The sequence below is a fragment of the Gadus morhua genome, chromosome 14 (genome assembly GCF_902167405.1).
Source record: "Gadus morhua chromosome 14, gadMor3.0, whole genome shotgun sequence".
Taxonomy (NCBI): Eukaryota; Metazoa; Chordata; class Actinopteri; order Gadiformes; family Gadidae; genus Gadus; species Gadus morhua.
In genome coordinates, this window is record NC_044061.1 from 2,416,524 (window position 1) to 2,431,558 (window position 15,035).

General features: G+C 47.2%; 1 protein-coding gene across 1 annotated transcript in view; it reads left to right on the forward strand.

Moving 5' to 3' along the window:
• kif28 (kinesin family member 28) overlaps window positions 1-10,369 on the forward strand; it is a 14,491-nt gene extending 4,122 nt beyond the window's left edge. The window contains exons 7-24 of the mRNA XM_030377418.1: window positions 132-199; window positions 416-558; window positions 2,233-2,354; window positions 2,844-2,934; window positions 3,125-3,185; window positions 3,524-3,647; window positions 3,785-3,920; window positions 4,389-4,507; window positions 5,099-5,206; window positions 5,296-5,388; window positions 5,494-5,610; window positions 6,385-6,455; window positions 6,622-6,756; window positions 7,337-7,503; window positions 7,809-7,906; window positions 8,132-8,264; window positions 8,989-9,122; window positions 9,890-10,369. Coding sequence (XP_030233278.1) covers window positions 132-199; window positions 416-558; window positions 2,233-2,354; window positions 2,844-2,934; window positions 3,125-3,185; window positions 3,524-3,647; window positions 3,785-3,920; window positions 4,389-4,507; window positions 5,099-5,206; window positions 5,296-5,388; window positions 5,494-5,610; window positions 6,385-6,455; window positions 6,622-6,756; window positions 7,337-7,503; window positions 7,809-7,906; window positions 8,132-8,264; window positions 8,989-9,122; window positions 9,890-10,048 — 2,079 coding nt within the window. The 3' untranslated portion in view covers window positions 10,049-10,369. The remainder of the gene's footprint in view (window positions 1-131; window positions 200-415; window positions 559-2,232; window positions 2,355-2,843; window positions 2,935-3,124; window positions 3,186-3,523; window positions 3,648-3,784; window positions 3,921-4,388; window positions 4,508-5,098; window positions 5,207-5,295; window positions 5,389-5,493; window positions 5,611-6,384; window positions 6,456-6,621; window positions 6,757-7,336; window positions 7,504-7,808; window positions 7,907-8,131; window positions 8,265-8,988; window positions 9,123-9,889) is intronic.
• Window positions 10,370-15,035: the final 4,666 nt, after the last annotated feature.

The following is a 15,035-nucleotide window of genomic DNA, read 5'->3' on the forward strand; positions in this document are numbered from 1 at the left end:
CCAGAACGTACAACAGCAATAAATACGTAAGAGGGTTTGGGGTTTGGTGAATCCAGAGCGATCAAGCATGGGTGCTTTCAGGTGAGTAACCACGTGAATGATGCGAGTGAGTCCGTTTGATTGTCCTCCAGATCGCCACTCTGAGTCCGGCTGATATCTGCTACGAGGAGTCTCTGTCCACTCTGCGCTACGCTGAGCGGCAAGTGATGAAGAGTCATTTATCTTTAGGATACTTCGGCCAGCAAAATATTTGATAACATTTCAGAGCTTGATCATGGGATGATATATGGGCATCAAAGTTAACGAGAATACATTCAGTGAGACAAAGGGTGACTATGATTCTTATAGGGAGACCTTTGCATTGTGGGTAGTTAATACCCGTCCCCCCGCCCCCCCCGCCCCCCCGTCCCCCCAGGGCCAAGCGGATCCAGAATCGGGCGGTGGTGAACGAGAGCCCCACGGAGCGGCTGGTGAAGGAGCTGAAGGCGGAGAACGCCCGGCTCACACACCGGCTCAGCAGGCTGGGCCAGGAGGGTCGCCGCGCCGACGAGGAGACCAGTAAGACCACTAAGGAGACCAGTAAGACCATTAAGACCAGTAAGACCACTAAGGAGACCAGTAAGACCATTAAGACCAGTAAGACCACTAAGAGACCAGTAAGACCATTAAGACCAGTAAGACCATTAAGGAGGCCAGTAAGACCATTAAGACCAGTAAGACCATTAAGGAGACCAGTAAGACCATTAAGGAGACCAGTAAGACCATTAAGACCAGTAAGACCACTAAGGAGACCAGTAAGACCATTAAGACCAGTAAGACCACTAAGGAGACCAGTAAGACCATTAAGACCAGTAAGACCATTAAGGAGACCAGTAAGACCATTAAGGAGACCAGTAAGACCATTAAGGAGACCAATAAGACCAGTAAGACCATTATGGAGACCAGTAAGACCATTAAGGAGACCAGTAAGACCATTAAGGAGACCAGTAAGACCATTAAGGAGACCAGTAAGACCAGTAAGACCATTATGGAGACCAGTAAGACCATTATGGAGACCAGTAAGACCATTAAGACCAGTAAGACCATTAAGGAGACCAGTAAGACCACTAAGGAGACCAGTAAGACCAGTAAGACCACTAAAGAGACCAGTGAGACCAGTAAGACCATTAAGGAGACCAGTAAGACCATTAAGACCATTAAGGAGACCAGTAAGACCATTAAGACCAATAAGACCATTAAGGAGACCAGTAAGACCATTAAGGAGACCAGTAAGACCAATAAGGAGACCAGTAAGACCACTAAGGAGACCAGTAAGACCATTAAGACCAGTCAGACTATTAATGAGACCAGTAAGACCATTAAGGAGACCAGTAAGACCATTAAGGAGACCAGTAAGACCATTAAGGAGACCATTAAGACCATTAAGGAGACCAGTAAGACCAGTAGAGCAGGCTGGGCCAGGAGGGCCGCCGTGCCGACGAGGAGACCAGTATAACCAGTAGAGTAGACCAGTAAGACCAGTAGAGGAGACCAGTAAGACCACTAAGGAGACCAGTAAGACCAGTAGAGGAGACCAGTAAGACCAGTAGAGCAGGCCTATATTGAGTAAAGAGAACCACTATAGCAGTGAATAAGATAGGATCCTATAGGACATAATGGGAACATCTGTTTCTGTGGACGTATGCAAAGTAATTAATCAGCAATCCTCAAAGTAATGTGGCAATGGAAGTCACAAGCATGAGCGTGTGCTTTGTGTGTGCGTGCGTCTGTCTGTCTGTCTGTCTGTCTGTCTGTCTGTCTGTCTGTCTGTCTGTCTGTCTGTCTGTCTGTCTGTCTGTCTGTCTGTCTGTCCGTCCGTCCGTCCGTCCGTCCGTCCGTCCGTCCGTCCGTCCGTCCGTCCGTCTGTCTGTCTGTCTGTCTGTCTGTGTGTGTGCATGCGTGCGTGCGTGCGTGCGTGCGTGTCTGTGTGTGTGTGTGTGTCTGTCTGTCTGTCTGTCTGTCTGTCTGTCTGTCTGTCTGTCTGTCTGTCTGTCTGTCTGTCTGTCTGTCTGTCTGTCTGTCTGTCTGTCTGTCTGTCTGTCTGTCCGTCTGTCCGTCTGTCCGTCCGTCCGTCCGTCCGTCTGTCTGTCTGTCTGTGTGTGTGCATGCGTGCGTGCGTGCGTGCGTGCGTGCGTGCGTGCGTGTGTGTGTGTGTGTCTGTGTGTGTGTGTGTGTGTGTGTGCGCCCCCCCAGAGGAGATCCGTGAGCTCCTCACTCACAACGAGCTCCAGATCAGGGCGATCCAGACGCTGTGGGAGCAGCACCTGCAGGAGGCGCTGAAGGACTGGGAGCTGCAGTACGCCAGCATCACACAGGTAGGAGCAGCACGCACGCACGCACGCACGCACGCACGCACGCACGCACGCACATATGACGCACGCACGCACGCACGTATGACGCACGCACGCACGCACGGACGCACGCACGCACGCACGCACGCACGCACGCACGCAGGCACGCACGCACGCACGACACACACACACATGCACAGGTAGGAGCCCGCAACACACATAGACGCACACACACAAAGGTACCCACACAAACAGACACACAGACACAGGTACACACACACACAAACAGGTACTCACACACACACCCAGACACACGCACACAGACACACACACACACACGCAGGTACGCACAAGCTTGCACGCACATACACATACACACATACTGACGCAGACACACACACACAGGTAGGAGCACACACACACACACACACACGCAGGCACGCACACGAAGACCCTGCTGATTGGTGCAGAGTCCCGTCTGGACGTGTACTAAAGGGGTTGGTTGTTCCCCAGGAGCGGAGGATGATGCAGATGCACCCCTACATCCTGAACATCAACGAGGACGCCCAGCTGTCCGGGGTGGTGAAGCTCTTCATCCCCGAGGGTCGGTCTACCCTCCCCTCCCGCTCACATTCAGAATGAACAACAGCTGGAAATATCAAGAATGATAGAAAGAGGAAGCGATGAAGAGAACGACAACATTTAGAAAAGATAGAAAATAAACAATGGTATAAATGTATGTGACCATGGCTGTGTGTCTTCCTGACGGCCCCATGGTGTGTGTTCTGTTCCAGGGGAGTGGGACATCGGGCTGGCTGAGTCCTCACCTCGGTCCATCCTGATCAAAGGCCTGGGGTGAGGGGCTCAACGCACTGAAGGTCTTTGGTTGAACGGGTCTTGAGAAGAGCTCTGCTGCTTAAATAAATGAAATGAATGAATGAACGTGTGTGTGTGTACATGTGTGTGTGGGTGTGTGTGTGTGTGTGTGTGTGTGTGTGTGTGTGTGTGTGTGTGTGTGTATGTGTGTGTGTGTGTGTGTGTGTGTGTGTGTGTGTGTGTGTGTGTGTGTGTATGTGTACCTGTGTGTGTGTGTGTTTGTGTGTGTGTGTGTGTGTGTGTGTGTGTGTGTGTGTGTGTGTGTGTGTGTATGTGTACCTGTGTGTGTGTGTGTGTGTGTGTGCATGCGTTTCCAGGATCCAGGAGCGCCATGCTGCATTTAAGAATGAACAACGGCAGGTTTCATTGACCCCACTATCAGGGTCAAAGGCCATCGTCAACGGCAACCTCGTCTCCCAGACAACCGAGCTGCAGCACCTGGTGGGGTTCTGCAGAGACACACACACACACACACACACACACACACACACACACACACACACACACACACACACACACACACACACACACACACACACACACCCTTCAAGGCCCGCCCCTCTTCTCTCCCTGTCTAGGATAGGCTGATCCTGGGGTCCAACTCCACCTACCTGTTCATTGGCTACCCGTCGGAGAGGGGCAGCGATGACTGGAGTCGCTATGACTACGACTACTTCCACTCCGAGCTGGCGGCGGCCGAGGGCATCAACCTGGGTGAGGTGGGGGGGGGGGGGGGCAAGCCTGGTAATACAATACATCAGAGGGGGGTGCCTGACTGCCTCCTGTGATGTCAGCCCACATAATAACAGACTCCTGTCCTCCATGATGTCACACGCATAGATCAAAGGTATCCATGTCATCATCCACTGCTGAGGAAGGGAACACACCTGTGTGTGTGTGTGTGTGTGTGTGTGTGTGTGTGTGTGTGTGTGTGTGTGTGTGTGGGGGTGTGTGTGTGTGTGTGTGTTCTGCAGGAGAAACTGCATCTGGCTCCATTCTTGCTGACCCAGGCCTCATAGTTGTCTTCTATAACCCCATTAATCCTGAGTGTGTGTGTGTGTGTGTGTGTGTGTGTGTGTGTGTGTGTGTGTGTGTGTGTGTGTGTGTGTGTGTGTGTGTGTGTGTGTGTGTGTGTGTGTGTGTGTGTGTGTGTGTGTGTGTGTGTGTGTGATCCATGTCCAGGAGAGAGCTCTGTGGGCTCCAGCCAGACGGACCCCAGCCTGCTGGCCGTGTTCTACGACTACATCAAGCTGATGCCCATGGTGGCCGAGGCCAACCAGATGAGCCAGGAGCTCAACAAGGTACAACCAGGCCGCACACAGAGATATCTAACCCTATATAGATATATAATAATAATAATAATTATACATTTCATTTAGAGGCGCCGTTCAAGACACCCAAGGTCACCTTACAGAGCATATTGTCATCATAAATTGTTTAAAAAAAAAACAAGACATTATGGAAAAAATAAATAAATAAATAAATAAATATACAACTCAACAAGGTACAACCAGGCCACACATAGAGACATCTAACCCTATATAGATGTATGCATATATATATATATATATATATATATATATATATATATATATATATATATATATATATATATATATATATATATACATACAACTCTAACCCTAGATATATAGATACATACAACTCAACAAGGTACACAAGGCACAACCATTCAACCTATATAGAGAGAGATGGATAGATCTCTCTCTCTCTCTCTCTCTCTCTCTCTCTCTCTCTCTCTCTCTCTCTCTCTGTCATATTCATACAGTATCTAATGCATGTATCCTAGACCTGCCACGTGTGTTGCATTCATCTCCATGAGAGCTTGTGTATGTTTGTCAGTATGAAGATAGAGCGCTGCTGTGTTTCAGGGCGTGGTCTTCAAGGTGGAGATCAAGAACCTGGCTCTGTCCGACGCCAAAGGTCACGACCTGGAGAAAGAGATCGTGGTCAGGGTCACCTCTCTGGAGAGCAAGCAGGTGAAGGAAAGCTGATGCTTCAAACTGTGACGCTGCCGTTGTGTTTGGTGTCTGACCCCTGAACCCTGACCTGTGACCTCTGATGGCAGGTGTGGGTGTGGTCCAAGGCGAAGTTTGTGAACCGTAAGTTCCTCATGGAGGAGATTTACCAGCAACATCAGGTGAGGACGAGCCAAGACCCGGCACTCAATAACACCCGATACCTTGAACTTTAGCCCTGTTTTAGGCTCAGACCTCGCTGCTTGTATGTGCTCTGCGCTCAGGGAGGGGGGGGGCTCTCGCTGGAGGCCGTGCCCAGAGATAAGGACCCCTTCTGGGATCCGCTGGAGCCGCTGCTGCTGGGCAGCGCTCACCTCTGGCTGCAGTCGCTGGCCTTCCGCATCCCCCTGGAGGAGCAGCTGGAGGTACGCTGGGGGCAGCAGGCAGCCCAGGGCAGGGGGTCTCAAAGGCACCGCGTACCCCTGGGGTACTGCAGGGGGTCTCAAAGGCACCGCGTACCCCTGGGGTACTGCAGGGGGTCCCAAAGGCACCGCGTACCCCTGGGGTACTGCAGGGGGTCTCAAAGGCACCGCGTACCCCTGGGGTACGCCATTAGGTGCTAAGAAAATGTTAAAAATTACACTAAATCTGGAGTATTTGCAGCATTTTTAATGTTTATATTAACACTGCAAAATTGATTATTATAAAAAGTTGTATTTTTTGTGCGGGTAAAGGGGGGTGGGGTGGACCGAGAGGGGGGAGGGAGGGAGGGCGGGCGGGAGGAGGGAGGAGGGAGGATGGAGGATGGAGGATGGAGGGGGGAGGGAGGGAGGGAGGGAGGGAGGGAGGGAGGGAGGGAGGGAGGGAGGGGGGAGGGAGGGAGGGGGGCTGCAGGCTGGGCCTCTGAGGCAGGGATGGATGGATGAAGGAATGAATGGATGTATGGATGGATAGATGAATAAATGGATAGATGAATGAGAGGGGGTACACTAGTAGAAGTAGTCAGAGAACCACTGGTATAGATGATAGATAGACACAATATCTCTTACATGGGTCAATGGGTTTAGATAAAAGGTATCCTTTTTATTTTTGGCATAGCATTTCATCACGGTAGAAATGATTGCTGATTGGTTCTTCGCCTCCTGATCTCTGATTGGATGTTCGTCTCCTGATCTCTGATTGGATGACGGTCTCTTTAGGTTCTAGGTTCAGAGGGCACAGAAGAGGCCATTCTACAGACCCAGCTAATGCCATGCACCTCGACCGGGCTGTAGGTTACACACACACACACACACACACACACACACACACACACACACACACACACACACACACACACACACACACACACACACACACACACACACACACACACACACACACTCCCAGCGGTGGCGGTGGTGTCCGTTCGGTGTGTGAGCCGCTCTGTCCCTCAGGCCGCTGGGGGAGGAGGACATCCTGATCGACCCGTCGGAGCTCCTGGGCCGGCGGCTGGACTTCCAGCTGATCCTGGAGCAGCTGTGCGGCCTCCGCTGGATCCAGGGCTGCCGCGACCGCGGGGTGCAGATGGGGTGAGCCTCGCACAGAGCTCGTACATTGAGAACCAGGAGAGCACAAGAGTCAAGGGGAACAACAAAACACACGTTCATGTTGACTGGGGTGCATCATTAGATTTTATTGTTATGTATTCTTAATATTATATTATACCATGTCTCCCCCATGCCCTCTCCTGTCCCTGGTCATCCCTGGTTCTCCCTCTCTGTCCCTGGTCCTCCTCTCCCTGGTCCTCCTGCCCCTGGTTCTCTCTCTCTCTCCCTGGTTCTCTCTCCCTGTCCCTGGTCCTCCTCTCCCTGGTCCTCCTCTCCCTGGTCCTCCTGCCCCTGGTTCTCTCTCTCTGTTCCTGGTTCTCTCTCTCTGTCCCTGGTTCTCCCTCTCTGTCCCTGGTCTCCCCGTCTGTCCCTGGTCTCCCCGTCTGTCCCTGGTCTCCCCGTCTGTCCCTGGTCTCCCCGTCTGTCCCTGGTTCTCCCTGGTTCTCCCTCCCTGTCCCTGGTCCTCCTGTCCCTGGTCCCCCCTGGTCCCCCCCGGTCCCCCCCGGTCCCCTCTGGTCCCCCCCGGTCCCCCCCTGGTCCCCCCCGTCCCCGTCCCTCTCAGGCTCCGGTTCTTTGAGTGCGGGGGACCGCTCTACACGCCGGCCGTCTGGCACAACGTGAACCCGCTGCTGGACCACCGGCTCCACTTCTGCTGCCCCCGCAGCTCCCAGCGCCTGCTGGACCACCTGCAGAGCAGCGCCCTGGTGCTGGAGCTCTGGGGGCTGCAGGGTGGGTGGGGACCAGGGGGGGGGAGGGGAGGGAGGGAGGGAGGGAGGGAGGGGGGGAGGGGGCTGCAGGCTGGGCCTCTGAGGCAGGGTTGGATGGATGGACGGAAAAATGGATGAAGGAATGAATGGATGATGGATGGATGATTGATGTATGGAAGAAAGGATAGATGGATGGATGATTTGATTGATTGATAGATGAATCTCAGTGCCCTACCGACAGATAAAGTATTATGGTATGGGTGAATGAATGAGTGAATGGATGATGTATGGACGGGGGATGCTGACGTGCCGTCTCCTCCCCCCCAGAGGGCTGCACTGAGCTCACCACCTCCCTGGACGGAGTGACGATGACCTCGGAGGGGATCTTCATCATCGACGGCTCTGCAGCAGCGCACTCAGCCACGGTGAGGGACATCGTTGTTACCAAGGTTACCATCTCTGATCCGTATAGACCCAACTCCTGACCCCAACCTGCATCTGACCGTAGGGCGAAAGGATCGTCTCCTGTAGAGAGACACCCTCTGAAGGGTAGAATAAACCCCCTCCTAACTGTGTGTGCGTGTGTGTGTGTGTGTGTGTGTGTCTGCGTGTGTGCGTGTGCGTGTGTCTGTCTGTGCGTGTGTGTTCAGCCCACGTCCCCGGCAGAACTCAGCTCCTCTCTGAGAACGCTGCAGGAGGAGCTGGAGGCGTTGAGGTGCAGCAACTCCTCCCTGAAGAAGGAGAACCACTCTCTGAGAGAACAGCTCCTCACAGCCAAGACCGGTACGACTCACCCACCCCCCCGGTCCCCCACCCCCCCGGTCCCCCAGCCCCCCGGTCCCCCACCCCCCCCGGTCACCCACCCACTCACCCACCCCCCCGGTCCCCCACCCCCCCGGTCCCCCACCCCCCCGGTCACCCACCACTCACCACCGCCTGGGATCCAACCCACCTCCACCGCCCATTCCCTCCCATCAGTGACGCGTGCGCGACCGTCACCGTTCCCTGACTGCCGTACGCCGGCTCATACGTTCTGACAGGAGATCTTTATTGATGAGACCTTTGATCAACGGCCCATGTTAGCCTCTTGTTAGACACGTTCAACACAACACCGCTGCATTTAAACATAAACCATAAAATAGCAAAACAGCAGTGATTATGAAATGGTGTTTTTGCAGATTTAGTCATTCTAAACTAAAAAATGTAATCTAAAAATGTATGGTCAGATTCGCTTGTATTTCTACCTCTGACCCCTAGTCACTAACCTGTAACCTCGGACCTCTGACCCCTAGTCACTATCCTGTAACCTCTGACCCCTAGTCTCTAACCTCTGACCTCTAACCCCTAGTCTCTATCCTGTAACCTCTGACCCCTAGTCTCTAACCTGTAACCTCTGACCCCTAGTCTCTAACCTCTAACCTCGGACCTTTGACCCCTATTCACTATCCTGTAACCTCTGACCCCTAAACCCTGGTCACTATCTTGTAACCTCTGACCTCTGACCTAGGCTCTGAGGGGGTCCGTGGGCGGTCCCAGCGGCCCAGCTGTGACGCCGAGTTCGCTCGCGCTCTGAAGGTCTTCTACCACAACATGACCTCCGTCAGAGGTCAGCTGCAGCGCCTCCGCCGCCACCGAGCCAGCGTACGTACATCCTGTTCCTCCTATCGTCCACATCCTGTTCCTCCTATCGTCCACATCCTGTTCCTCCTATCGTCTACATCCTGTTCCTCCTATCGTCTCTGCGGCCCTCCGTGTTGTGCTGGTCACTCTCTCTTAACCCTCCCTGTTGTGCTGTTCTCTCTCTCTGTGGGAGGAGTTGGAGCAGAGGCTCTAACCCTCCGTGTTGTGCTGGTCTCTCTCTTAACCCTCCGTGTTGTGCTGGTCTCTCTCTTAACCCTCTGTATTCTGCTGGTTTCTCTCTCTTAACCCTTCCTGTTGTGCTGATCTCTCTCTCTGCAGGAGGAGTTGGAGCAGAGGCTCTAACCCTCCCTGTTGTGCTGGTCCCTCTCTCTCTCTTAACCCTCCATGTTGTGCTGGTCTCTCTCTCTTAACCCTCTGTGTTGTGCTGGTCTCTCTCTCTTAACCCTCCTTGTTGTGCTGGTCTCTCTCTCTTAACCCTCCCTGTTGTGCTGGTCTCTCTCTCTTAACCCTCCCTGTTGTGCTGGTCTCTCTCTCTTAACCCTCCTGGTTGTGCTGGTCTCTCTCTCTTAACCCTCCGTGTTGTGCTGGTCTCTCTCTCTTAACCCTCCCTGTTGTGCTGGTCTCTCTCTCTTAACCCTCCCTGTTGTGCTGGTCTCTCTCTCTTAACCCTCCATGTTGTGCTGGTCTCTCTCTCTCTTAACCCTCCCTGTTGTGCTGGTCTCTCTCTCTTAACCCTCCCTGTTGTGCTGGTCTCTCTCTCTCTGCAGGAGGAGTCGGAGCAGCTGGGTCTGCGTCTCTTCGTGGACGAGCAGGGCCGCCTGCTGAAGGACTTCTCGGAGCAGCTGGAGCTCTGCGTCTCCTCGCTCAAACAGGACGTGGCCGCCATCGTCCGCAGGAAGCGCGAGCGGTCGGGGATCTGGTCCTGATGGCCTCTGCCTCTCCCGATCTTCAGTCATGGGATGTCCAGCGGACGATGGAGAGAATGATACACAACCTAGCTTGTGTTAATAATGCAGCTTTCACATCTCTTCAAAACCCCAGTTATGGATCAGTCCACTTGAACCTGAATAAATAAATTGCGAAACAAAACCGAATTATGATTGAACAAACTTTAGTGCAACAAACAATTCTGATACTAAAACACCGCATCAGATGGATAATTCATGTTTTTTTTTCAAGACGACCGATAAAAAACAACAGCGTTACCCCTTATGTTTTTTTTTCATGACGACCGATAAAAACGACAGTGTTACCCCTTATGTTTTTTTTTCATGACGACCAATAAAAAACAAGTGTTACCCCTTATGGTTTTTTTCATGACGACCAATAAAAAACAACAGCGTTACCCCTTATGTTTTTTTTCATGACGACCAATCATCAATAAAGAGGATATCAAAATGTATGTGTGTATTTCTATTATTTCCCTTATGTTTTTTTTCAAGACGACCAATAAAAAACAACAGTGTTACCCCTTATGGTTTTTTTCAAGAGGACCAATAAAAAACGACAGTGGTACCCCTGTCAACGTTTTTGCAGGGATCCGAACCTGAGCTGTTTGGAGTATTAACCTACAAACTTATCAATGCACCATTAAGACACCGAAAAAAATATAACACAATGGTTATACTTGACTTTATAATTCGCATGAAATAGAGATAAGAGTCTTCCAACAGAGGACATCAACCGGACTTGAACCACGGTCTCCAGGGGGTTAGCTCACAGCTCTCTCCACTTCCCACTGAGATTTATAATTTTAATGTGTCTGTGGTTATACATGACAGTGCAATAGACATGATAGCACTACGTTTCAAATTAAATATATTGTGTTTTCCACAGAAATAGATCCACGGTCACCAGTGGGTGAGGCAGAGTACACTCAACTGCACCACTGAGGCGATGACAATACACAATCAATCATCAATAAAGAGGATATACATGACATTAAAATGTATGTGTGTATTTCTATTATTTCCCTTATGTTTTTTTTCATGACGACCAATAAAATACGACAGTGTTACCCCTTGTGTTTTTTTTCATGACGACCAATAAAAAACAACAGCGTTACCCCTTATGTTTTTTTTCATGACGACCGATAAAAAACGACAGTGTTACCCCTTGTGTTTTTTTTCATGACGACCAATAAAAAACAACAGCGTTACCCCTTATGTTTTTTTCAAGACGACCGATGAAAAAATAGTGATACCCCTTATGTTTTTTTTCATGACGACCAATAAAAAACAACAGTGGTACCCCTTATGTTTTTTTTCATGACGACCGATAAAAACAACAGCGTTACCCCTTATGTTTTTTTTCATGACGGCCGATAAAAAACGACAGCGTTAGCCCTTATGTTTTTTTTCATGACGACCAATCATCAATAAAGAGGATATACATGACATTAAAATGTAGGTGTGTATTTCTATTATTTCCCTTATGTTTTTTTTCATGACGACCAATAAAATACGACAGTGTTACCCCTTATGTTTTTGTTCATGACGACCGATAAAAAACAACAGCGTTACCCCTTGTGTTTTTTTTCATGACGACCAATAAAATACGACAGTGTTACCCCTTATGTTTTTTTTCATGACGACCGATAAAAAACGACAGCGTTACCCCTTGTGTTTTTTTTCATGACGACCAATAAAATACGACAGTGTTACCCCTTATGTTTTTTTTCAAGACGACCAATAAAAAACAACAGTGTTACCCCTTATGTTTTTTTTCATGACGACCGATAAAAACAACAGTGTTACCCCTTATGGTTTTTTTCATGACGACCAATAAAAAACAACAGCGTTACCCCTTATGTTTTTTTTCATGACGACCGATAAAAAACGACAGTGTTACCCCTTATGTTTTTTTTTCAAGACGACCGATAAAAAACGACAGTGATACCCCTTATGTTTTTTTTCATGACGACCAATAAAAAACAACAGTGTTACCCCTTATGTTTTTTTTCATGACGACCAATAAAAAACAACAGTGTTACCCCTTATGTTTTTTACAAGACGACCGATAAAAAAATACAGTGATACCCCTAATGTTTTTTTTCATGACGACCAATAAAAAACAACAGTGTTACCCCTTATGCACCACTGAGGCGATGACAATACACAATAATCAATCATCAATAAAGAGGATATACTTGACAATAAAATGTATGTGTGTATTTGTATTATTTCCCTTATGTTTTTTTTCATGACGACCAATAAAATACGACAGTGTTACCCCTTGTGTTTTTTTTCATGACGACCAATAAAAAACAACAGCGTTACCCCTTATGTTTTTTTTCATGACGACCAATAAAAAACAACAGTGTTACCCCTTATGTTTTTTTCAAGACGGCCGATAAAAAACTACAGTGATACCCCTTATGTTTTTTTTCATGACGACCAATAAAAAACAACAGCGTTACCTCTTATGTTTTTTTCATGATGACCAATAAAAACAACAGCGTTACCCCTTATGTTTTTTTTCATGACGACCGATAAAAAACGACAGTGATACCCCCTATGTTTTTTTTCATGACGACCAATAATAAACAACAGTGTTACCCCTTATGTTTTTTTTCATGACGACCGATAAAAAACGACAGTGTTACCCCTTATGTTTTTTTTCAAGACGACCAATAAAAAACAACAGTGTTACCCCTTATGTTTTTTTTCATGACGACCGATAAAAACAACAGTGTTACCCCTTATGGTTTTTTTCATGACGACCAATAAAAAACAACAGCGTTACCCCTTATGTTTTTTTTCATGACGACCGATAAAAAACGACAGTGTTACCCCTTATGTTTTTTTTCAAGACGACCGATAAAAAACGACAGTGATACCCCTTATGTTTTTTTTCATGACGACCAATAAAAAACAACAGTGTTACCCCTTATGTTTTTTTTCATGACGACCAATAAAAAACAACAGTGTTACCCCTTATGTTTTTTACAAGACGACCGATAAAAAAATACAGTGATACCCCTAATGTTTTTTTTCATGACGACCAATAAAAAACAACAGTGTTACCCCTTATGCACCACTGAGGCGATGACAATACACAATAATCAATCATCAATAAAGAGGATATACTTGACAATAAATGTATGTGTGTATTTGTATTATTTCCCTTATGTTTTTTTTCATGACGACCAATAAAATACGACAGTGTTACCCCTTGTGTTTTTTTTTCATGACGACCAATAAAAAACAACAGCGTTACCCCTTATGTTTTTTTTCATGACGACCAATAAAAAACAACAGTGTTACCCCTTATGTTTTTTTCAAGACGGCCGATAAAAAACTACAGTGATACCCCTTATGTTTTTTTTCATGACGACCAATAAAAAACAACAGCGTTACCTCTTATGTTTTTTTTCATGATGACCAATAAAAACAACAGCGTTACCCCTTATGTTTTTTTTCATGACGACCGATAAAAAACGACAGTGATACCCCCTATGTTTTTTTTCATGACGACCAATAATAAACAACAGTGTTACCCCTTATGTTTTTTTTCATGACGACCGATAAAAACGACAGTGATACCCCTTATGTTTTTTTTCATGACGACCAATAAAAAACAACAGTGTTACCCCTGATGTTTTTTTTCAGGACGACCAATAAAAAACAACAGCGTTACCCCTTACGTTTTTTTTTCATGACGACCAATCATCAATAAAGAGGATATTAAAATGTATGTGTGTATTTCTATTATTTCCCTTATGTTTTTTTCCAAGACGACCGATAAAAAACTACAGTGAAACCCCTTATGGTTTTTTTCATGACGACCAATAAAAAACAACAGCGTTACCCCTTATGTTTTTTTTCATGACGACCGATAAAAAACGACAGTGTTACCCCTTATGTTTTTTTTCAAGACGACCGATAAAAAACGACAGTGATACCCCTTATGTTTTTTTTCATGACGACCAATAAAAAACAACAGTGTTACCCCTTATGTTTTTTTTCATGACGACCAATAAAAAACAACAGTGTTACCCCTTATGTTTTTTACAAGACGACCGATAAAAAAATACAGTGATACCCCTAATGTTTTTTTTCATGACGACCAATAAAAAACAACAGTGTTACCCCTTATGCACCACTGAGGCGATGACAATACACAATAATCAATCATCAATAAAGAGGATATACTTGACAATAAAATGTATGTGTGTATTTCTATTATTTCCCTTATGTTTTTTTTCATGACGACCAATAAAATACGACAGTGTTACCCCTTGTGTTTTTTTTCATGACGACCAATAAAAAACAACAGCGTTACCCCTTATGTTTTTTTTCATGACGACCAATAAAAAACAACAGTGTTACCCCTTATGTTTTTTTCAAGACGGCCGATAAAAAACTACAGTGATACCCCTTATGTTTTTTTTCATGACGACCAATAAAAAACAACAGCGTTACCTCTTATGTTTTTTTTCATGATGACCAATAAAAACAACAGCGTTACCCCTTATGTTTTTTTTCATGACGACCGATAAAAAACGACAGTGATACCCCCTATGTTTTTTTTTCATGACGACCAATAATAAACAACAGTGTTACCCCTTATGTTTTTTTTCATGACGACCGATAAAAACGACAGTGATACCCCTTATGTTTTTTTTCATGACGACCAATAAAAAACAACAGTGTTACCCCTGATGTTTTTTTTCAGGACGACCAATAAAAAACAACAGCGTTACCCCTTACGTTTTTTTTCATGACGACCAATCATCAATAAAGAGGATATTAAAATGTATGTGTGTATTTCTATTATTTCCCTTATGTTTTTTTCCAAGACGACCGATAAAAAACTACAGTGAAACCCCTTATGTTTTTTTTCATGACGACCAATAAAAAACAACAGTGTTACCCCTTATGTTTTTTTTCATGACGACCGATAAAAACAACA